The sequence below is a fragment of the Glossina fuscipes genome, unplaced genomic scaffold, assembly GCF_014805625.2.
Source record: "Glossina fuscipes isolate IAEA_lab_2018 unplaced genomic scaffold, Yale_Gfus_2 1, whole genome shotgun sequence".
Lineage (NCBI taxonomy): Eukaryota > Metazoa > Arthropoda > Insecta > Diptera > Glossinidae > Glossina > Glossina fuscipes.
Genome location: NW_023998415.1, coordinates 22,957,330 through 22,980,979, shown reverse-complemented (window position 1 = coordinate 22,980,979; position 23,650 = coordinate 22,957,330). Strand labels below are relative to the sequence as shown.

At 32.7% G+C, this 23,650-nt stretch overlaps 1 protein-coding gene across 6 annotated transcripts in view; it reads right to left on the bottom strand.

Annotated features, from left to right (window-relative positions):
- Positions 1–4,374: 4,374 nt before the first annotated feature.
- LOC119632710 (regulating synaptic membrane exocytosis protein 2) overlaps positions 4,375–23,650 on the bottom strand; it is a 114,214-nt gene continuing 94,938 nt past the window's right edge. For all 6 annotated transcript variants that reach the window (XM_038025773.1, XM_038025772.1, XM_038025775.1 and 3 more), the window contains 5 exons: positions 16,532–16,713; positions 15,650–16,377; positions 8,290–9,029; positions 6,525–6,686; positions 4,375–6,260 (listed from right to left, as the gene is read on the bottom strand). In XM_038025773.1, coding sequence (XP_037881701.1) covers positions 6,069–6,260; positions 6,525–6,686; positions 8,290–9,029; positions 15,650–16,377; positions 16,532–16,713 — 2,004 coding nt within the window. In that variant the 3' untranslated portion in view covers positions 4,375–6,068. The remainder of the gene's footprint in view (positions 6,261–6,524; positions 6,687–8,289; positions 9,030–15,649; positions 16,378–16,531; positions 16,714–23,650) is intronic.

The following is a 23,650-nucleotide window of genomic DNA, read 5'->3' as shown; positions in this document are numbered from 1 at the left end:
GTCAAGTTCATATATCTAAGTATGCGACTGTGTATGTATGTATATGTGTATGTGTGTGTATGCGTTCAATTCAATTCATCAAATCATCTTTATTGTAACTACATATGTATTTTCTCTCAAACATTTTTAGTTGAATTGCATAAAGGAGGACTTCGCCGAGAAGAAGAGACGCGTCTAGGTTAAATAGGATTTTTCAAATTTTTGGTAACATGACGGAGGCGGAGTATAAAATATATATGTACTTATATTCTTAACTAGAGTTCAATTAGATTCGGTAATCGGTCCGTCTGTTTATCGTTTGGTATCAGAATGTGAACATGTGAACGGAAAGCCTATTGAGAGAAAGCTAAAAATCGCTATACGAAAATGCTGAAGGTAATCATAGATACCGATCTGCCATCAGCTGACGGTTCTCGTGATCGAGCAAATTCGATATTGACTTCACATTTTCAGTTGATGGTATTCGATAGCATATGAGTGTTTGCTCGATATCGCGCGTAAAATATCAAAAGGACTATTAAGCAAAACATGGTTATGAAAACAACCATGTTTGACAAAATTGAAAATGTTCGAAAAAGTAATAAAATCAAATAATTATTTTCGATGGTTTTATTTGTCGGTATTGCAAAATTTGAAAAGGGATAAATGAGTTAACCAAAAAATTGATGTGAACGATAGAAAGCGAGAAAATATAGGATTACTAGACACTAAGTAAGCACTTTGGAAATGTTAACTTCCGAATCGGTTCGATCAATATACCTAGTCAAAGGAGAGGGACCACAATTTAGGTCTACAATTCTGCGATATCAACATTCAAGCCAACTCTCTTTATAAAGCGATAGTCGGAAAACATAAAACTGGATAAGGATAAGGAAAAAAGCAAACGGAAGAAGAGAGGGAGCTACACCATAAATATAGATGTTATAAAACTGTAATTAGCCATTAAGAAAAAAGAAATTGTCAATTTAAATAAACAATTTATTAAACTTTACTTTGTATGACTTCAAGTTTTTTCATCGCTTTCTTTCCCAGATTTTATATATTATTTGAATATTTATTTATGTTTCTCCCGCTTCTATACATTTTTTTGTTACGTGCACACCACGATGATACCAGAAATATGATGATACCAAATATGATGATCGACAATTCAAACTCAATACAAAAGTAATCGAGTATCATCAATCCAAACTGCGATTGTATCGTTTTTATACTCATAACCCAAGGATGGGGTGTATTTGTTCATTTTGTTGAAACGTTTCCAACGTCCGAAAGGAAGCTCTAGAGACCTCAGAAACTACGTATATATTCTGAATCAATTTAAGTATGTCTGTCTGTCCGTCACATAAGTTACAATGCATGTGGCAAATAAATTTCCATAATGACAAATTGGAAAGAAGAGAAAATCAGTTGCGCCCTCTTAATATCATAGAATATGGAAATGTAGTTCTTTTCCTCTTTTTTTACGATCACGTCGATGGGCGAAAAAGATTTGGTCACGGCCGGATATAATTTTTTTACTTGTTGTCTTTCATATCATACTCTAGCTCGATGACGAGAAGCGTAAATCGGTCCCTGATCGTGGCACATTGATTTAGTCGCGACTTTTAAAATATCAATGCAAGCATAACCAATCTTATGCATATTATCAACAAGTCCTTGATATATATTGGGCGAGATATTTCGATTTATATACATAGCCATCAAATAGCGAAAATATATCCATTTTCCCGATCAAGCCTTAGACAGTGGTCTAAGCAAATCAATATGGAAGATTATTGAAACGGTACATGTGCGCGCATGTGACTGGGTATGTGTGTGTTTGCCTGTATCTGTAATAAGGAGAGTAATTTGGATTTTTGTTTTGACTTGCATTTAATTTAGATTACTATAGGCGAGTTCCACTTTATATGTATTTAGTGTAAAATATTTTTTTAATTGCATAGAGAGCATTATTTTCATTTTACTATTCTTTTTTTTTAAAACACTTTATTAATTTGTTTAAATTTTACGTTAGGGTAATAAAGTTGAAAATTTTTGGTTTATCTGCAAAAGCAACATATTTATCGAATATGTTTTTATTACAAAATATTATTTTATTCTATGTTTTGCTACGTTTTTATACCCGTCCATTTGACTTTAGAGAAAATTGAGAGACCATTGTATGTAATGTTGTTGTTAAATACTATTTACTAAATAGTAAATACTTGTCCTAAATTGATTATTGCGATCGTAAGAAATTTGAAAGCTCTTAGAGAATACATATGGATCGTGAACCTTAACCGTCTTTTCAATGAAAGTGGGAAAAGTCAGTCAGCTCGAAATTATCGAAAAAAACAGAGATATTTAAATTTTAGGTTATCAATGAAGTAAGCGCTTCAAAATATCAGGGATCGCACCGGGAAAACTACAGAAATATATGTAATATAAATACCTTTGGCATATAAAAGTAAATGGAAATACCGAGTTATCTGCGGTCTATTTCCGTCATGAAAAGTCTATAAATAAGTTTTGGCGCTGTTTTCGATTTGTGGTTTTGCATTTCAGGCTCTCTTTCACACTGTTTGATGATTTGCATGATGCTCTCAAAAGTCAGATAGCTTTAAGCTTCGGCCTTATTTTTACAATGAATCCATACATAGGTGGAATGCTTATGGAGAAACGTTTACCAATTTATCAGGAATATGTATATATAATGGGTTTTTTATGCCTATCACTGAACCTTGACTGATAGACTGTCTTTATGCCCATCACTGAAGGATGTATATTCATTTTACCAAAACGTTTGCAATGTCTAGACGGAAGCATCATAGCATTTGGTCCACATCAAATTTTGAAACGATTTACGCATTTCCCTCTGTCCGTCTGTCCAACTGAGTAATGCCTGTTATATATATTCTTCTGGCGGCAAAGATGAAGCTACCGATTTCAAATTTGCCAGACATATTGGAAGCTTTTGCACACCAAATAGTTTTTCAAAACGAATAAAAAATTGGTAGTACTCTTAAATTGCGTATATTCCATAGGTGATGCTGTAGAATATGTACAAAAGTGGGCAAAATTGACCACGTCTACCCAATACTATAGTGTATTAAAATTTAATTTTTATTTCAATAGCTTTAGAAGGCGCAGAAACGTGCTCCAAAATCTTAATGAAGCATACAAAATCTTAGCCATTTTCAAATTTGGAATGCATCTAAGCAATCCTCATCTGTTTGTCTACCGAACTAAGAGCTAATAAAATCAACTCAGGGATCACTCAGGGATATAAATCACTACATGTGGAAGTTACATGAATTCGCCTGTAGCAAGTAAGAAAATTATATTCAGCTATAGCTGAATTTCTTGTGCCTGCCAGCTTTGTCTTGGAAAATAACTCAAGGAAAATGGAGTTTAGATACTTCATACAGTATAGTTGGCTGTTCGAAAATTTTTCCCATTTTTGCACAGTAATTTTAATCCAATATATAGGATATAAGCGAAAATGTTGGCCCTTGTATCAGATGTAATGTAGAAAACCCTTTTATTTTTCCATTGAGAAGAAAGCTGTTCTTGTCTTATTTTGCGTTGCACGTGTGCCCAACGTAGTTCATTTTCCGATGTTTTTGCCAAATCTGTGAAACCGGCGTCTTCATTTTTGCGATCAAAAGAATTGTACACAGACGTACAGAAGGACATGCTTAAAAAGATTCAGAATTTGGTACTAATTAACAATATGATATATATCAATATACATATATATCAATCTATATATATACATAATATATATATATTTATATATATATATACATAAACCTGAAAAGATACGTGATGGTCTTCTGCTCACTTTTTTTTTGCCAATCATTATTACAATTCTCAGAGCCCCAAAAATGAATAGAGGAATTGAATTATGATATTTCCACAAATCAATTTGAAAGATGAGCAGGGAACGTAATATATAATAGATAAAGAAAGTTGAGATGATCTCATCCCAAGTCCACTAAAAATATTTATTAGAATGAGAAAAGGGAAAGAATTTGTTTCGATTAGCTGACACGCGCTCATAGTTCACGAAATTCGCCTGAAATATGGGCTTAGAAGATTAGTTCACAGACGATTCGAATTTTCTTAAAATTGTTTATAGATTCAAGTTTTATATGAATAAAAATTCTCAAAAAAATAATTTTTTAAATGGAAATCTGATCTGTTAGGTGGAAAGAAGCATTCTAGCATTCGATATTCAATATACAAGGTTAATATTCTTCTAGTTGTGGGTATTTAATATTCTGCTTACGCCAAATTTAATGTTTTTCCTTAATACTTCAAAGAATTTTCTTACTTTTTTAATTTATTGTATTATTTTTGGTGTTTTTGTCAATATATTTGTGTTAAGATGTTTAAAATATTTCATTTATGCGATATATGAATAAATGTTTCAAAGCTGGAATAATGATAAGGAAATGTACCCTAAACTCAAACCTGCTGCAATGTGTGAGCGACACGTCTGATAAAATTCAGATTTATGAGATCAATTTAGTATTATATAATATTTGAGAAATATCCATTCTCGACATCTTTTACAGATGAAACGAGGCGTTCTTGTTTAAAAGTGACGATAGGTTTTAAGGCTTGAATAGCATTCTGTGTTTTTTTTTTTTTAATTTTAAGAGAATTTTGGAGTTTGGAAGCTTTGTCTTTTGCGAGCAGTTAAATTTTTGTTGGGCCTAAGATAAAAAAACCTTTTATTTAATTTTCCCAAAAGTTCTACCTCAACATGTATTGCAGCAAACTTTCATCCTTCTTATCATTCTTTATATATTCATATCTTTCTCATTATGGAAGAATTGAGTAAACGCAACAGATCTCTTTCTTCCGGGCCTCTTAAAATGGTAAAATTGTTTTTAAAATTAGAAAAAGAAAAGACGTCCGCATTGGTATAGTTTGTTGCCGGTAAAGAAAAGCAACAAATTTTCCTTTTAGAAATGCGATGCATTTTTCGCTATGAATGGAAAATGTCCTGAATATAAAATGTGCTGCGAAAATGATTTTTCACCATGATCCGATCCATGTCTAGAAAATATCTTAACATTTTTATTGAAGCATTTCCTATTAAGCTATGATGTTTGCTATAATTTTTGGTTAATTTTTGGATTTTTCTTTTCAAGGTTCTACACGCAATGAAATTATTAGCGATTTATGTGCAGAGAGTGTTGATCAGACTTTTGAGACAGAAATTGTGATTGCCATTAACACTAGTATTAATCAAATTGTACATATATCTATTTCTATCCAAGGGAATGAATTTGACTCACTTTGGATCACTTTTTTTTGCACAATCCCTACACTCGCAAATAATTAAGATAGGAAGTAGTGTCCTTACGGATACGTCTACGGAAAGGAACTATGAAAAAAAATCTGTCCATGTGCTCTAGACATTGTTCAGGACTTTGAAGATCGCTGCAAAAACGCATTCGCACTCCCGCTTTGGCAGAAATAGATACATGTCATCAGTGTGCAAGTATTGTTTTCACAATGGAAAATTCAAGTGAATGAAATTGCGTTACGCGATAGTTGTACAGTGTTAACATGATAAAGCAAATTAACGCTAATATAACTGAAAGCCTTAGGTTTGATTTTGTCCATTTTGTATCATTTGTAATAATTATGAATGCGAAGGAGTTTTCGTCTCCTCCACGCTTCTAGTATTAACATCTTCATAGTAAACTCATCTATGCGACACTTGAATGCATTACGTATTTTATGTAAATATTATATAAATTGTTATTATGAAACCTAGAGGTAATAGAATGATCTTAAGAAATGGAATACATTAAAAGAAGTGTTATAATTTAACGCGAAAGAAATGATTAATAATCGGGCAAAATGAATGCTAAAATATCATTTCCCATAATAAATGATTTAATATTTAAAATTAATTTCATATATTCTATAAAATTAATAATGGTCCTGCTTAAGTTAACTGAATGAGCCTTTAATAAATTATTGTGTTTGCTTGGTGTACGTGTTGTGTTAATGCCGAAATCGTTGTTGCTCTTGTTGCCGAGAATTTGCTTTGGAAGCGTAATCGGTCAAGGAGAATTATCGGAATCGGAACCACCATACGAATGCATAGGAAATAATGGATACCAGCCACCAATGTGTTGAGCGATATTCACCTTGTCCAAGTTGACCTCAGTGCCGCCTAAGCCCTGATTGTGCTCGAAGCCTACGCAACGTTGCCAGAGCATAATGACTATGTTCCGGCCAAACACATCGGAGCTCTAAAATGTTAATTGCAATACTTAAATTTAATTCGAATACTTAATATATATATGTATATATGTGTGTATTTATGAATATATACAAGCGTATAATGCACGGTTTATCTTTATAGTTATTAGTTACAAATTATTTACAGATATTCTTGTAACTTTGCTTTACTATTAAAAGGAGACCAACAATGGTTAAGTAACAAAAAATGCTTTCATGCAATGCATGTGCAAAGAATTTAAATGAAAATAACTTTCAACGCATTCCATACATACCTGGTATTTAATGGTTTGTTTGTAAATAGGCTCGGCTGCATGGCGGACCACACGTGTTTTCTTTTTGTGACGTAGGCGATCGCCATCCTTTATGTAACATTTTACATACGTATCTGGTGGTGTTTCACAATCGACAGCCACAATATTTCGAGCGCAGACAACCTACATTTAATATGTAAAAAAGTTATATTTTTCTTCATCCGAAACTTTTTTAACGATTACCACACATTTATATGTAAAAATTGTGTGTCATTAGGAAGTTCGAGACCACTGCTACACTACTACACTCTTTATTAAGATGACTCTTGGGAATCCTTCTGACCGAAATTTAGATTGTAATTTGCTATAACTTAGAGGCGAAGGCATGACGTCCACATTTCTGGTGCATTGAATTTTCAGAACCAACATTGTTAATTATAGGAGGCCGCTTGTGTCTTTCAATTCCCATAATCGCGAGCGTTGCAACAATAAAAAAACGGACAGACGTATGGACGGATGGATGGATAGATGTGTAGAAAGCCAGCCTACAGAGGAACAAGCTCAGCGGCTAAAGTAAAAAAATAGTACCAACAAGTCAAAGAGCACACATACAACGCCTACACGTTTATACGATCAATACTGAGAACACCTTTGGCTTCCGGGTCTTTAGCTTGTTACTCATAAACTGCAACAGATACGTGATGTAAATTTCCACAAAATTATTCGACAAAATTAGGGAAAATCAGTTACACCCACCCAATATTCTGGCGTATCCAACTTTATAATTCTCATTTATTTCAATCTTTTCTAGGAGAGCTGTGATGGGTATAAATGAGTCGGTCGCAACCATATATGATTTTCTTATTTGTTTCTTTCCATCAACTCATTCTAAACGTAGATGAATTGTCTTAGAATTTTGCCTTGATCAAGAATATATATATATGCCTTATGAGACATTAAGTAAATAATGCCGTGTGTTGCAAAAGGATGGTCATATGCAGTTTATTGAATTTTTGTAAGACAAGATTAGTTTATAATAGACTGTGGCAGCATATATATGTATATATATATATATATATATATATGTATGCAGATGTTTATTTCTAAACTTGTACCATATAATAGTGATTTTTGAGATTTTTTTTCCATTTCTAAGTTTTAAGTGAGTCTTTTAATCGAATTCAGCAGATCTTTGTACTTAATCTTTACAAAACGGATAAGCGAAGTTTCGAGATCAAACTTGCTCTTCCAGATGTAGTTGGTAAGGCATGTTTTTCGTCGCCCACGCACGCACATACCTAAAAAACCAGACGCAGAGAAAAAATATAATGTACGATGATCGCGAATGTCTTAAATTTACCCTTAGTCGCATGTATAACCCGTGAAGGATATGGAAATGAAAAATTTTTTTTTTGAGCGAAAGAAAAATTAAAAAATTATTAGTTAAAAACATATTTAAGAGTCTGCTGCTTAACCTAGTGGATAAGACGATGCTCGCGGACTGAAGTCTCAGTGTGCTTTACGCCATAGTTCGTCGCAACTTTGATTGCCTAACCAATAAAGACACTACCGACTATATATTATTTTAACGCGATCGGCCACACAGCCGCTACGCTGTGGTCATTCCCTATCTCTCCCTCTGTCACCACTTGTTTCTACTCATTAGCACGTTCTACGTATTTAACAAAAAAAAAAAAAAAAAAAAAAAAAAAAAAATTTTTTTTCTCAGTTCATTTCAATTTACGTTTATAAAAGAAAGGATATATCTAGATGCAGATATACATACCTCGACCTCCACCGTACCCTTGATTTTAACGAAACCCATTTTAAGCTCGCCATGACGTGCACTTGTTAGACGATAACCTTTGGGATGTATTTGGCCTGGACCCAATTGTAAGCCGTAATCAGTTGACATACCAGTAATAATATTTGATGTTGTCGATAAGCTGCCACTTGAATCTGATAGAGAACTAAGATTTTTCGCGCTAGCATTATAAATTGGTTTGCGAGCTGCATTTGGACTTTCAGTTGTTGCAGTTAAATTCATCACACTATTCTTGCGGACTGGATTAGGGGAGTCATGCGTAATAGTGGCCGTTCTTGCCCCTACATAAATACTGGCTTTCCTTTGACGCGGTCCCGGACTTTCAGTTGAGTTTAATATGAATACACTATCTTTACGCGGCTGATTTTCATTGGTCCCCAAATTAAATATACTACCCTTGCGCATATTATGCGGGATCTCTGGCTGTTGTAAACCGCGATAATATTGCCGCTCCTGTACCCCTTGAGAAACATTTGTAGCCGACGATGCCTGCTTTAGCATAGACAGAGCTTGTTTAACCGTTTGAGGTGGCAAATTCGTACCGCTTCCTCTCCATTTCGGTGCGAAGCGTTTTTCTTCATCATCTGATGGGGGACTTGTTGCGCTATTTCCTAAGCCTACGGGTAATTGCTTTTGCGCCAAATCGAATATTGAATTTTTGCGACTGCTTGGATTGCTGGGTACGCCAATACGACTGTGTCCTAGTTTTTTTGTTACATTAAAAAAAAAAAAAAAAAAAAAAAAAAAAAAGAAGATTGAACATCAAACGTATGAATAGTTAAATTTTCAAAGTCACTTCAATTTGTTAAAAGACGGAATAAAACTTACAAATTTCAAACAAATTGGTGAAGAAATGTTAACATTTTACAAGACAATAACAAAACATGAACAAGACAAGAATTACATTATACGGCAGATATACATTAACGAAATTAGTTAACGCCATAACAAAGTAAAGGCAATGTTAATGCAAGAGGTTTTAAAGCCATCTTATTCACTTACCCAATTAATTAACTTGTTATTAACAAAAATACTCTGGATATATGTATGCCTTCTTTCCAGAAACAACAACAATTACCTTTTATACCTTACTTATAATGTTTAAAATACTCATAAAAAAAAAAAAAAAAAAAAGAAAAAGAAATCATTAATTAACAGCGTTTTATGTATGTATTTATGCTACCCGTGGTGTGTTGTAGATAATCTCAATTCAATTAATCGGTTACAACAACTACAAATTGATCGGGTTTTCTCTTTATTGCTGGCTTTCAGAAATCACTTGAAATTGATTTTCTGCTTCCTCGTCGCTGCTCCTCCGTATCGTATAGTACTCAAAAGTGGATATTAAGAGCATTCCTGAGCATACATGTATGTAAACTGATTTGGCGGTTAACCAAAGATAGAAAACAGTCTATGGTAAAATGTTTTTAATTAAAGTAAAAACTAATGTGAAATAAATTTTGCATTCCATGAATTTATATATATACTGCCATCTATCTATACGTTTATGTTCGTGGAAAGAAGCAACTTTATATCTCAATAAGGCACAATCTGGTGTCATTCTCATGAAGACGCCATAAAGTGAATTTTGAGACAGCCTTTGCGTTATGGTGCAATTTATAATAACAATATGTTCAACTTGAGCGATATTTTTTTTATCGCATAAAATATTTGCTTTAATTTTCCCCTTGCTTCGTGTTCCACTATGTTTGCTTGGTACGAGAATATTACGAAGAGTCTAAACGATTGTTTACCATGAGCGAGAATTAGATTTGATATAAAAAATATATGGCTAATGTGCAAAGAATATTGTATCGTGTCATGTCTCTTGATTAACCTTAAAAGCAACAAACGAAAAGCAGTCACCGTACGTTACAATGGGCTCGTCTTTATTAAAAAGATACTTTGCATTGCCTTTGAGGTTCACTTGAACTTTGAACTTAAATATCTTGATTATTTCACAGTGCATTTCCAAAAAGAGTTTTTTTTTTCTTTTTCTTACTTTACTTAAATCAACAATTAACATTAGTAAAGGAGATGTTTGTGAATTTGCAGGTAGGATTCCGGCGTCCTATACCGGAACGACCCAATCGAACCAAAATTCGAAATAGAGACACGTTGATGATGTGCAAACCATTTCAGGACCATAGTGACAATATCACGTTTAGTAATTTCGTTACGAGTCACGGACTGAGTCATAGTAAAAGCAAACCTATTGTCATCAAATTTAATGAAAATACCAAAATCGATCAAAACACATGGCTACCATGCACCATAGACCGAGAACATCTCTGCTCTCTGGGTTTTTGATCGTTACTCGTTATAAAAATTTCCATGTGCACAAATGGAAATTTAATTTTTTCTCTCTCTTTTAGGCTAAGCGTGGCGGATAGAAAAAATTCCACTCACAGAACATAATTTTCTTACTTATTTTATTTTGGAAGATCGTTTTACTTTTATGTAAATGTATATAATGTTTTGTGTTTGAATAAATAAATGAATTTAAATGATAAACAAGTTCCTCGCTAAGATACGGGATTCCTTTCTGATTATGAGCCTCATTTAATTTTCTTTAGGACGTAAAACTAATTGATGGCATATGCATTGAACACTCGACAAAGCTTGTCAAAGCGTGCACAATCTGCATCAATAAATACATTTTTTCTCATCTTTCAAATGCAATTTGAATTATGTCTATAGTGGATTCAGTGCTCGGAGTATTCAAATCTACGCAATATAATAGGTGCTTGCATGTATTTTGATCATTTTTTTTTTTTACTTCAGTAATGCATTCGTTGAAACCCCCATTCGAGCTACAAATGTGTACCCTTGACAACTTTTGCAACGTGTGGCCGAGCGTTAGCAAGGAAGAGGATGACTTTGCGTCTGTTAGCCGCTATTGTTGGTCTTCTTCGCAGTAACACAGCGTTCAGTTTGTTTAATGGACATCGATACCCATCTGCAGTAATAGATTCATTCGGTTTTAGGAGTGCGTGATAGACTACCTCTTGTTGATATCCCGCTTCGATATCGATGTGACTGGCTCTTCTGAATTAACTCATGATTTTGTGAGTTTAGGATTATCGTAGTGGATCATCGCCACTTTTCATCGCTAGTCACATTACGCCTCAGAAAACTTTTGCTTTTTTGCCTGGTAAGCAATGAAACCGCGAATGCTGAAAGGGTTCGAAATAACAACTTTAGTCAATTCGCATCGTAGCCATTTTCACTCCGTTCGAGTTATTCGCATCACTTGGAAACGTCTAACAACAGTTTATTCGTCAACTACTAAGCTGTTCTTTGATCTTTGCCATTGACCTCAAAATCATCATTTTTAAAACCTTGAAATCAAAAACCGACAATTGGGATATGATGAAGCGGTAATACCATAGGCTTCCAAAGGTGTTCGATGGATTTCAACAGCAAAAGACTTCTTCAAGTTAAACAACGAAAATACTGAATATCGAGAATGCAATTTTGAACGTTCCACGATTAGCGTCTGTATGCAAAGAATAACTAACTAAATAACTTGAAATGGAAAACTGTTGTTTTATTTAGGGAAAGGTCAATATCATCGAATTTAATCTTTGTGTCAATTGATGCTTTACATTTCTTTATTATTTTCACAAACAGATGTCGCTGATCAAAATACATGCAAGCGCCTAATCCTATTAAAGCAATATTTCGTTATTAAATTTCCTGCTAAATAAATACTCAAATTAAAATAATAGACCTACGCGAGCAATAATAATTTAAAAATCACGACGAACCACGTTTGGTTTTTTTTTATTTTTCTGAATTTAATGCAAGTTATTCATTGCATATTGATAGTCAGTGTTATAAAAATTAAAAATGTTGTTCTTTTATTTTTAGTGATGAAGGTCTCTTTGTGTACTAGGTCTACGGCATTCTAACAATTCGAAGTGTGTCTGATTTTAAGCTTAAAACTTCTGCACAAGGAGGCAGTTATCTTTACATGCTATATATATATATATATATATACTAATTTTTAAGGATATGATGTAGTAAATAGATATGTCCACTTTTTTTTCTCTGCAAGACGCGCCTTTGTTATTTGTGTATATCTAGTACAACCATTTCCGTGGAAATCCGGCAATTTAAAGGGTAGCTTTTGTGTACCACCACAGTCACAAAACGAAGACAAGATGCTGAAATTTGACAAAAAAAAGCTTCCTTGACCGATTAAGAAGATGAAGTTTAAACATGAAAGTGATCTGTACACATACACATCCACAAAGAGGTAGAAACTAAAACAGCCTCGGAGGACAGGGACGGACGGTTTTTTCAAATTTTCCTTTACAGTGTATATATTTGTGAAGAGTTGCTATCCAAACGTTCGCTGGAATAACGTGAATTCTCGATGCAATAAGAAACTCGACCGATGTACAAACGCGTCTGCATTTAACGACAAAATGGACGGATTTCGTAAAAACAGGTATTTGGCAAATGTCAACAATTACCGCGCAATCATCGCTTGCTTCGGAGTAAGAGTAATCCACAGAAAATCTACGAGGGTCTATTGCATACTTGAAAAATGTACTATGTGGTAGTTGTTACATGAATTGCACGCCCATATTTTTTTAAAAGTCAAGATCGAATGCGTCTTACGGATCGTTACGAATCAATGATTAGCGTTTACTTGTATGTATATATATGTGTTTACTTATAAATACGTAGTAATGGAAAATTTCAATAATGACTAGAATTCTCGTAGCTGCATTTTTCATCAAACGCTTTCAACCGAAATTTTGAATTTTATTTATCAATAACGCGCCGTGTTCGGTTGATTTTTCCCGATATTATATCTGGATACACGTAAAATGCATTTGCTATTGAAAGGAAAGCGTTATGCCATAGTAAAGGCATAATACCTTATTCGCCGATAGGTTGGAACGGAATAACCCGGCTTTTACACATTCGGTGGTTATGCTCGCTTTTGACAAAATATTTGACTTTTCCAAGTCAAACTGACATTAATGGATGGTGCCAGTAGAAGGTGCAATTCACTTTAGATTCTACCTTGTTCGTGATAGTCAGGAAGATGGAATAGTTTTGACAAAAAAAATTAATAATTTTAAAATATTTTTGTTATTCATGATATTGAGAGTACTTGTCTGATGTCTAGGCCATATAAGAGACAATTTATGTGATTTACCTTTTTTTTTTTTATTGATTTGAAAATTATAATAAATTATCTTTCGTTTGAAGGGATCAACAAAAGAAAAAAAGGAAAAAAAATTTTATTAGCTGGGGATGTAGAGGAGGAGTGGAGGAATATATTTGTTACTATCCTTACTATCCTATAAACTCGATATGCACATAACAATATAACAGTCAATATTTAAATGGTTTTGGTAAAGCACGTTAGCACACACACATGTATATGCGCATACATACATACTAGTCAAATAGATTTACTGCTTAGAAGCAAGAGAGCGATTGTATTTAGCTTAATTCGTTATTTTCAATACATGCCGCATGTTTGCCTACTTGCGCGAAAACATGGAAGAAGAGGAGAGGAGAGGAAGTGAAATCGAATTTAAGTTTGAGTTCAATAATTCAGGGTACCAGCTTCGGTTCCGGAAGAATGGCAGATGGACGCGGCCTTCCTTTCGGGTGTATGTATGTGTCGCGTACATTTCGTTTTGGAAAAAAAGTTATGTTCGCATTAAAACATTTCATTATTCGCTGGCGTGTGGGTTGGCCGATCAAAGTCTGCATTGAATCTGTTTTGCAACGCAGAAGAAGAAGACTTTCAGTCTCTTTTCTTTTTTTTTTTCTTGCGGTAAATAAAGAATTATGTTTTGTATCATATTTGATGTTTGGTAGTAAAATATTAACCCTTAAGTTACCAGGGCACCACGAAACGAAAAATGCTTATGATTGCCTTGAAAATTTGTAAAGCGTCAGAGATGTTGTTCGGAATACGACTGGGCGATCATATGCAATTTATTTGCTTTTCGCTGTGTATTGCTGGACGTTCTGGAAGTCATAGAATAAATTTAGTATACTTTCACTCTTACTTTTGCTTGGTTTAACACATTGATGCTCATTTTAAAAGTAGTGAGTGCTTCCACAAACACATTTTAGTTTTTTTTTTTTTTTTTATTTTAATACTAAGAATAATAGGACTGTTATAGACGTCGTGTGCATCTACAAGCACACGGAATGAACGTCTTTAGACGTCATTTACGTCAACGGATTAACCGAAAATAATAAATTCAATTGTAACAATGCAGAAATTCAAGGCGACAACGAGAAAAAAAAAAAAACACAACATCAGTTAATAGTAAGCGAATAAATATATAACGATATTTTTACATTTTTCAATAACATTAGATTAAGGGGGAACAAACAACTGGCAAGCAAAGAAACAAAGAAAGAAATGAAGCGTGACAGCAAGCAGGCATTCTTACCATGAAACATTCTTTTCATTATTTTTGCATACAGTTTAATAATTGCTTGTGATTTTAGACTATTAATTATTTAATAACGATCCATGGTTATATCATTTTCAAGTTGTGAATTTTCGATTTTCTTTTATATTCTTTTACAGAGAGAGAGAGGATGCAAAATAAATGGAAGTTTGTTTTGTTGAATTTGTTCATAGAGAATAATCTTTCTTCGCTACAATTCGATGTAAGAATGTTCGGTAATGGTGGTGTTGGTGATGGTGGTGGTGTTGGTGGTTATATACGCAATTGTGTTTAAATATTAAAAAGTGCATAAATTCAATAGTATTGTATTTGTGGTAGTGGATATCGTTGGTTAGCAGGCCGTGTGTACGAATTGTCAAGACTTTGATAATTTGACACCAACATCGATGCTAATTGGAGGAGAAATAAAATGTAATTAAAATTAAGTAAGCAAAATTAGAATGAGATAAAGAAAAAATATAACACAAATAACAAAAGGTAGACAGAGCTAAGAAGAAAGAAAGAACGAGAGAAAGAAACAAAAGCCAGAAATAAAGAGGGAGAGAGAAAGAGAGAAAGAGAGAAAGAGAGAGAGAGAGAGAGAGAGAGAGAGAGAGAGAGAGAGAGAGAGAAAGAAAGAGAAAGAGAGAAAGGCGGTCGAAGTTAGAATATTTATTAAGATTAATACAAAGAGAGAAAACATTCAATTTTATATTTTGCAGTAGCCATAAAGTGAGTTGCAGCGGTTTTCAGTCAAGCTATAAAATGCATTTGTTTTGAAAGCCTCTCTCGGAGACGATTTAAAATGATACAATATTGTGCAAAAGCTTTATAGCGTTCCTTGCTGACTTGAAGAGATGTAAACAAAAGATATCCGCACTTACGTCTGGAGCCCATTCGTGAAATAGTTGTCTCCGTGCCCAAACTCATCGCACGACCCAACTCGCCTCTAACTGCTTTTAGCGATTTTAAAATCTCATCGGGATCTTTGCGAGCTACCGACGAACGACGACGGCCGACTAAGTAAGTGGAGGATGGTGGAATCATATCCTCTTCACGATTTTTTTCGGCATCTTGGAACGATGAACGTCTAGAACCCGGTAGCGAACGTGAAAAATCTTTGCTTAGTTGATAAACTTCAATTTCCATTGTCTCTGATTGCGATGAGCCGCGCCGCGAACCCGCTATCCAGGCATGATCTGGATGCAATAAAGACGCGCTCTCACCAATCGAGCCTACATCGTCCGAAATGGATCGCTGTATATTGTAGTCTCGCCTTAGCAAACGTGAAACATCGCCTCCAGGACAGCCAGCGGCCAATGAGCCACGTGGTGATACGCTGGGGGACTTGGACATGCTGATGCCACGCAGGCCTTTTGGGTCTTCTAATCGACACCACAATGCTCGATCATCAAGAAAGGCCTGTTGTAATTCAATATTGCATTCACCCAGAAATATTGATTCTGTGTGAGGTACTAAATCCCACAGCTGCACATCTATATAGCGATCCATGAGGCTATCGGCTTTCACGTGAGCAAATATCAGAGTTGCATTCCAAATCGGATTTTGTGTAGGCGGACTGACTTCAGTTTGTTGTACAGAACCGTCGCCGCTGCGTTAATACGAAATGAAATAATCAAATGTATAAATGTTAAAAAAAAAAAAAAAAATAAAAACAAAAAATATTAATAATAAATAAATAAATAAATAAATAATGATTTCTTTTTGATAAATTTTATTAATTAATATATGTCGTCAAAATTTACCATTTGGGTAAGATGCGTACTTTAGCATAAGCTTCGGGCATATTGCCGTGACCGTAAGCCTCGTCACGTAATGCCAAATCATCGGCTGCCATTAGAGAGACCACCAACTCGCAACGTTCAGCGTGATACCAAACTTGTATTTGTACGCGCCCACTTACTTGTTTTTCGCGAGCAATTTGTTCCTACATTTAAGCCGCCATCGCAATCGTTTGCGTTTCGTATTTGAGGCACATGCATATTATAAATAAAATGGGAATAGCATTTTAGTAAATGGTAATATTAACAAAATTATTATTTCGCATCTATGCACATAACGTACATGTCAGTCAACTTATTTGAAATGATCATAAAGTGTAATATTATAGTTTCAGCCTTTAATGTGTGACTGTACTATGTACGCTTTACGACAATCATTCAATTTGAATGATTTGAAATGGATTTCAAATTTTCAAATTTCAAATATAACTGCTTACGTAACCCTTTAACATTTCGAATTTTGAAAAACATGAATTTAATTTAATTAAGCGAATCCGCGTTAAAGTCGAGTTGTGGCAAATAGTTTGCATGCGCTTATTAAAAAGGATTACTATGCATTACTTTACCGTTATTACATAATGTTAAAGGATTATCCTAAATGTATATATATATAAAAAAAGGGAAAGTTTTCGACTTTTTTTTTTTTTTTTTTTAATTCTCATTTCATTTTTTTCATTTCGTTTTTGTTTCCTTTTTTTGTATTATTTTAAAAGTTCACTTTTGCTTTTTCTTTTTTTTTTTTGTTTTTTTTAAACAACATGTATGCTCGTTCGACTTGCTGGGCATCACATGTATTGTTTTATGTGCTATAGTAAATGTGATAATGTTTTTTGTGTCAAAATAATAATGAATAATACGAAGAAAGAAAAAGAGAGAAAAAAAAAAAAAAAAAAATGAAGAAATAAATAAATAAAAAATAAATATAACAATGGCAAAGCAATATATAAATATTATATATATATATATATATATATATATGTATAGGTGAATATATTGCAAAAAAATAAATAAAAAATTTCAAGTTGAAAAAAGTTTAATTGAATCGGTAAATTGTCATCATGCACTAATTTAAATTTCTACACTACTCGCATAATTACATATCTTTGAATATTTTATTACACACAAAGCGATTACAGTCTTAATGAAATTACGTTCAAATATAATAAACTAAAGGTAATGAAAATAATGAATTTTATTTGTTTTGGCTTATGTGGTAGAAAATGACGAGCACTGCACTGCGTTCTTTTTTCATAAAACATAAACAAACGTTAACGTATACTATATACAATGCATATTATCCTTTTAAATGCAGGCGAGAAAAATATAATGAATGTTACTGATATGTAGTAATAAATTTTTCACTTGATTTAATCACATCCGATTATGTAAAATGTTTCCCGCTCTTGCTCTTCATCTTTCTCCTGCCTTTTTCGTACATTGTAAAAGGAAAAGCTTACACAAGTTGCCACAAAAAAAAAAAAAGGAGACAAAAGGAGACGTCACATTAATCAAACCTAACATAATTAAGCAATCAGACGACAATTGGGTCTGGCTGGAATTGAATTGGACAAGTAAAATGCTATAGTCGGACGAGACAAGGAAGTTGCATCACTCGTGAGAAAAAACCGAAAGTTATACTTCCAAGTAAGGGCATCATTTTTCCTTCTTCCTATATGAAAGAGGGCCGAAAGCGTACGCTGGCGTGATCTCAATGGAGCACAATTAATCTTCATGTTCTTCATATTGCCATATTAAGGCATTTTATCGGATGCGATCCCAAAGATACACTTTCCTTCCAAATTTAGTACAGTGTTAAGACGAATCAATTTTCATCGCAATATATTAAAAAAAATTAACCCTTTTATATTCATCTTTTCAAAAGGTTTGCAACGCTCAAAAGGATGCTTCACCCCACTATTTATATATATATATATATATATATATATATATATATTCTTAATCAGTATCAAATTCTTAGTCGATTTAAGCATGTCCGCCTGGCTGTCCGCTGTTGTAAACATTTCTTTGGCCGCAATAATCAAGCTATCGTTTCTAAATTTTGCAGAAACATTGAGAGTCCTTGTACACAGGTTGCTAGTGAAAAAGGAACAAATCAGTCGAAAGACACGCCCACAGCACCATCTAAATTGGAATGCAAAAATTATTATCACACTTTTCTCTGACAAAGCTCGTTGATCGTTTGGCTTATGCCGACCAGTATTTTCATACTGCTTGGGCTTGCTCTTGGGGAAATTTTATTTGAAGCTTTTACATTTCCTACCAAGCATCTTAACGGCAACGCTAACTTGTTGTGCATGCTTTGATTGCTTAATCAAACGAAGCTCATAGGCTTATCGGGCAATTGTGGCGCTTCTCAGCTTGTGAAGAAAATACGGCAATTGAGGAGAACTTTTCTAAAACTTTCACCTCCTCACAAAGCGAGACCTATCTGCATCTCTAATTATTTAATGGTCTGGCGTCAGATGCTATGTTCCCTTGGATTATTACTGTGCAAGCAGTAGATATCAACCCAGTAGGTGTTATATAGCAATTTCCGTTAGTACTACATACAGATCTGTTTGTTGAATGTGGAAAGGTTGGTCATTGGAGCTGAATTCTTAGAGAAGTCTGAGAGAAATCTACAATCCGAGAATCCCTGACACTTTCGATGATTTCTCCACGGTGTGATTCTATCAGCCGGGATGTTAAACATGGTCTGGTATGATTTTTCTTTTCCTCAAATTGACAAAAAAACCTATAGGGTACAACATTCTTCTATAGTTGATGAGATAAAGAGAAAATCGCACTGATCATAGACAAAGATGTACAACTTTTTCAATAGACATCTCATATATTTTAAGTAAGTGGGGCGAACATCAACTTCACAAAAAAAAAAAAAAAAAAAAAGTGATTATGACAACTGAGCTTACATTCGTATATTACAAAAAAAAAAAAAAAAATAAAAAAAAATTTTTTGTTATCATCCCTCGTACATATGTGTATTCGATGGCATTTATGAGGTTCAAACGCAACACAATACTTTAAACGACTTGTTACATATATGGTGAAGCCAGACATCTATATCGGAAACAATAAGCTACGAACGACATATGCGTGTACATACAAATCTATTTAAATGCGCAACATATGAATAAATAGCGTTTAATTATTTGCACAATATTGTATACATTGACATGTCGATTTATTATTATTATTATTATTTATTTTTTTATTTTTTATTTTTTTTTACATAACTATCGCAGGAATTATGAGCATATGTAGTTAAGTTATATGTAGTAGAAGTAAATGTGATGAGAACGATAAACAATAATGACAACAGCGACAGCATAACGTAGGAGTATTTGTAAGACACACACACAAATTACGTACGTTTTATATTATGAGAAACTGTTTAGGAAAATTAATGCTTAACGATTAATGAGCTGTGGAAGTAATCAATGCAATTTTCGCTCAGTTGCACTCTTTCTTATATAAGAAGATAACCCATTCTTTATATAAATTTGTAAATAAGAATATTTTCATATATATATATATTAATAAAAAAAAAAAAAAAAATATATATATATATATATGTATATATATATATTAGATTTCTATTAAATTTTTATAAAATATTATCATACACAAGGCAAAGTTTTCGTGTGTTTTTAAATACAATTGTGTAATATACGCCTTCTTGCTGTTCTTGTTCAGTCCATTTGTTTATACTAAAATTTACAAAAAAAAAAAAAAAAAAAAAAAAAAAAAAAAAAAGAATATTTTATTAAACATTTATCTTCATTGCATAATCACGACAAGGCATATAAGTACTGTTTGAAATCATTCAAATCAATTAAATTAAATTGAACTCAACTTAAAATTCGTGTCTTTTTTGTGATCTAAGAAATTTTAGAAAAACTAAATGCGTTCATTGCAAGTTCATATCCTTAAGAGTTTTTTTTTTTTTCTTTTTTTTCTTTTTTTTACAGTTAAATACAATTTTCACTAAATATTAAAGGAGATCTCTAAACTTTACATACATACAAGTATTTATAAATATGAACATATGGGTATATAATAAATATAATTTTTTAGAGATAATATTTAGCTCATAGCAGTACAATATAACTCGTGCCAGCTGGGGTTAAAATAAAGTAAAAGAAAAAAAAAAATAACAAAAATTTTTACAAATAAAAAGTTTTGCAAGAAGTTGAAATAAAATTAATGAAATAAACAAAAACTTTCGCTAAATACATAAACTTTAAAAGCAAATAAAAACGAAATTACAAAACAATTAAATTCAAAATGTGTATTAGTGTTGTCTGGTTTTTCTTTGTGACTTGTTGGTGAGCAATTATTATTGGACACATTCCTTATAAAACTCGATTTTGAACAACAAACCTTTTCATTAATTATTATCAAAGTTTCTTTTTTTTTTCTTTTTTTTTTTTGTTTCTTAAATTTTTATACATATTTGAGTAGAAAGTGTTCGAAGAAAATATGATCTCATGGTGTACGTGTGTGAATGATCGACTAGCATGCGTGTATACCTATATGTATGTGTGCGTACCAAATGCAACCTCTCGTTTCGATAACCCTTCCTTATCAATAATTCTCTTATCTATCCATTAACATTCTGACAAAGTACATCGTGTATCCGAAGTTGTGAGTTTGCGATAGGGTCAAATTTTGGCACTTGGCCAAGCGCATTTGCAAACTAGGGAAAGCCCTTAGGTTCATCTATCATTTGTCTTAGACGAACAGTAGTGATAATGCGTACAATTGCAATTAAGAATTAATGTAAAGTCTTTGAGAAAAATTGGAAAGTAGGCAGTGTTTTTTCTGCTTTTCAACTGGAATACAAGTCGAGTTATTTTGGTCTTTTATACGGATGCCTGGGTGACTCGTTCTCATTTGCATTTTGTAAAATCAAAACGGACAAAATTTATTGCGGTTTCTGTAATCTCTTGCAAATTCGATATTGAGTAGTTGAGTAGATCAGGGGCGTGAATCAAATCTCATTGCCGCTTACTATACTACGGCCTATCCACCATCTTCCTATCTCTGCCTCTTTCCTCACGTCTTTCGAACCGTCACAGAATTTTACGAATACATAATAAGGGGGACATCGCCTAAATAATTGGTTATAAAATGAAAAAAAATAAATAAATTATTACAAATATTGAGACCAAAGACTAGTGATATTCTTATACCTACCGAATGGTATGGATCTATTAACTTTATCAATTTATTTTTATCATCGATACATGCGCACTAAAGAAACTAGAAAAGGTATGCATTCTCAATAGAATTAGGATTACTACAGTCATATCAATGAATGTTTGTCCGACCCTCATTCATATGCGTTTAAAGCATTATGAAAATTTGCTCTTTAGTTCTGTTCCGTAAATCAGACTTAACATATAGTAAGGTTCGGTAAAAGTTTCCAAAAAATGCTTTTTCAAAAGCTGACATTTTTCAATGGGGAAATTAATTTGGTTTGACTAAGTGACAGTTAAAAGAAGTATTTTTTCAGTAAACAGTTAGACCGCGTAAGCGGAACTCAAAAGTTATTTGCTTTCGAGAGTAACTGCATGCCATTAACCCGTTTATGAATTTAAATATCGATTAAATCGTTTTACGGAAATTTTCCTTTCCTTTCCCATAGGGTCAAGGTTATATAGCGTAGACTTAAATCACGTACTATTTAGTAGGAAATTAATCGACATCACTTTACTATGCAATTAATTTTCGCTAATTAAATTTTTAAATTGTTTCTCTTTAAAAGCAAAATGCTTTCTGTCTATAAGAAATTTTATAAACATTTCTTTGGAAAAGTGCAGCATAAAAATGTATTATAAAATGTTTCTTTAAGAATCTTTTATGCAAATTTTCTCCAATTAGTCTGTTTAATGCGAATAATTGTTTTTTGTCTTTTCCCTTTTCACATTAGAGAGATGATAAAAACAATTATGGATAAAGCAAATTTACCATGTATTTATGTATAGAATTTATGATATACGTATGTAGATTTAAAGCGATACATTAAGCGTTTGTGTGTGAGGAGACGGAAAACAGTTAAGATAGACTATTAGTATATGTAAACAATTTTATAAAATACACTGAAGTTATATATGAATGTGGTTTGATGATCAAATGATAGGTGGACAAAATGCAGAAACAATAAAAAAAGGACAGAGAGACAGCCACCAAAAAAAAAAGGGGACATTTTTTTTTTTTCTTTTTTTTATTTACATTCATTTTTGAACGGTTGATCTTTGTGCGATATAATTGTCGCTTTAATTGTATACGGTTTAGATGCAGTTCATATTAACCGCGATAATATTGCTCCTCATTGGCTGATAACTTTGGCACATCTTGTTGTCATCTATATATATATACATATATATATATATATATATATATTGCTGAAGGTTTTGAATAGAGTCAACATTTGCCGCCTTATCGAATTAAGAACACGTGGGGATTGCAGTTGAATAGAGATTTTATTATTTCAATTTATTTTATTGTACGTTGAGATTTTAATAAACTTAAATTCAAGGGAGCAATTTTCCTAAAGATATTATCTTCTCAATGATTTCATTTATTTATTAATTTTTTTTTTTTTTTTTTTTGTAACAATATTTTTTTGTAATTAGCTAGTTTTTCAGTTCAACGTATTAGTATTTAAATCATTTCCAATTGTTAATATGTATAAAGAGAATATGTAGAGGTTGTTTTCAAATGTATATAAACGACTTGACAATTTCATCAATTTTTGATCAAGAGGGACAATCGTTTTCAATTATAGTTTCTTTTAAGAGTTGTATACAATACAATAAGTAATGCGTTTACAGCCTAAATATACGAGTTCAATTAGGTGGTCAAGAGTCATACATTATATTACTGTAATTATTATTATTATTATTATTATTATTATTTATGTACCTAATATATATTTATATTTATAGTATAATTTAAAACATTTGTATTCTTCTCTTGATTGAAAATAAAATGCAGTTTAGTAAAAACAGAAATTGAAAACCGATAAAATGATAAAAAAGAATTGATATATATATATAT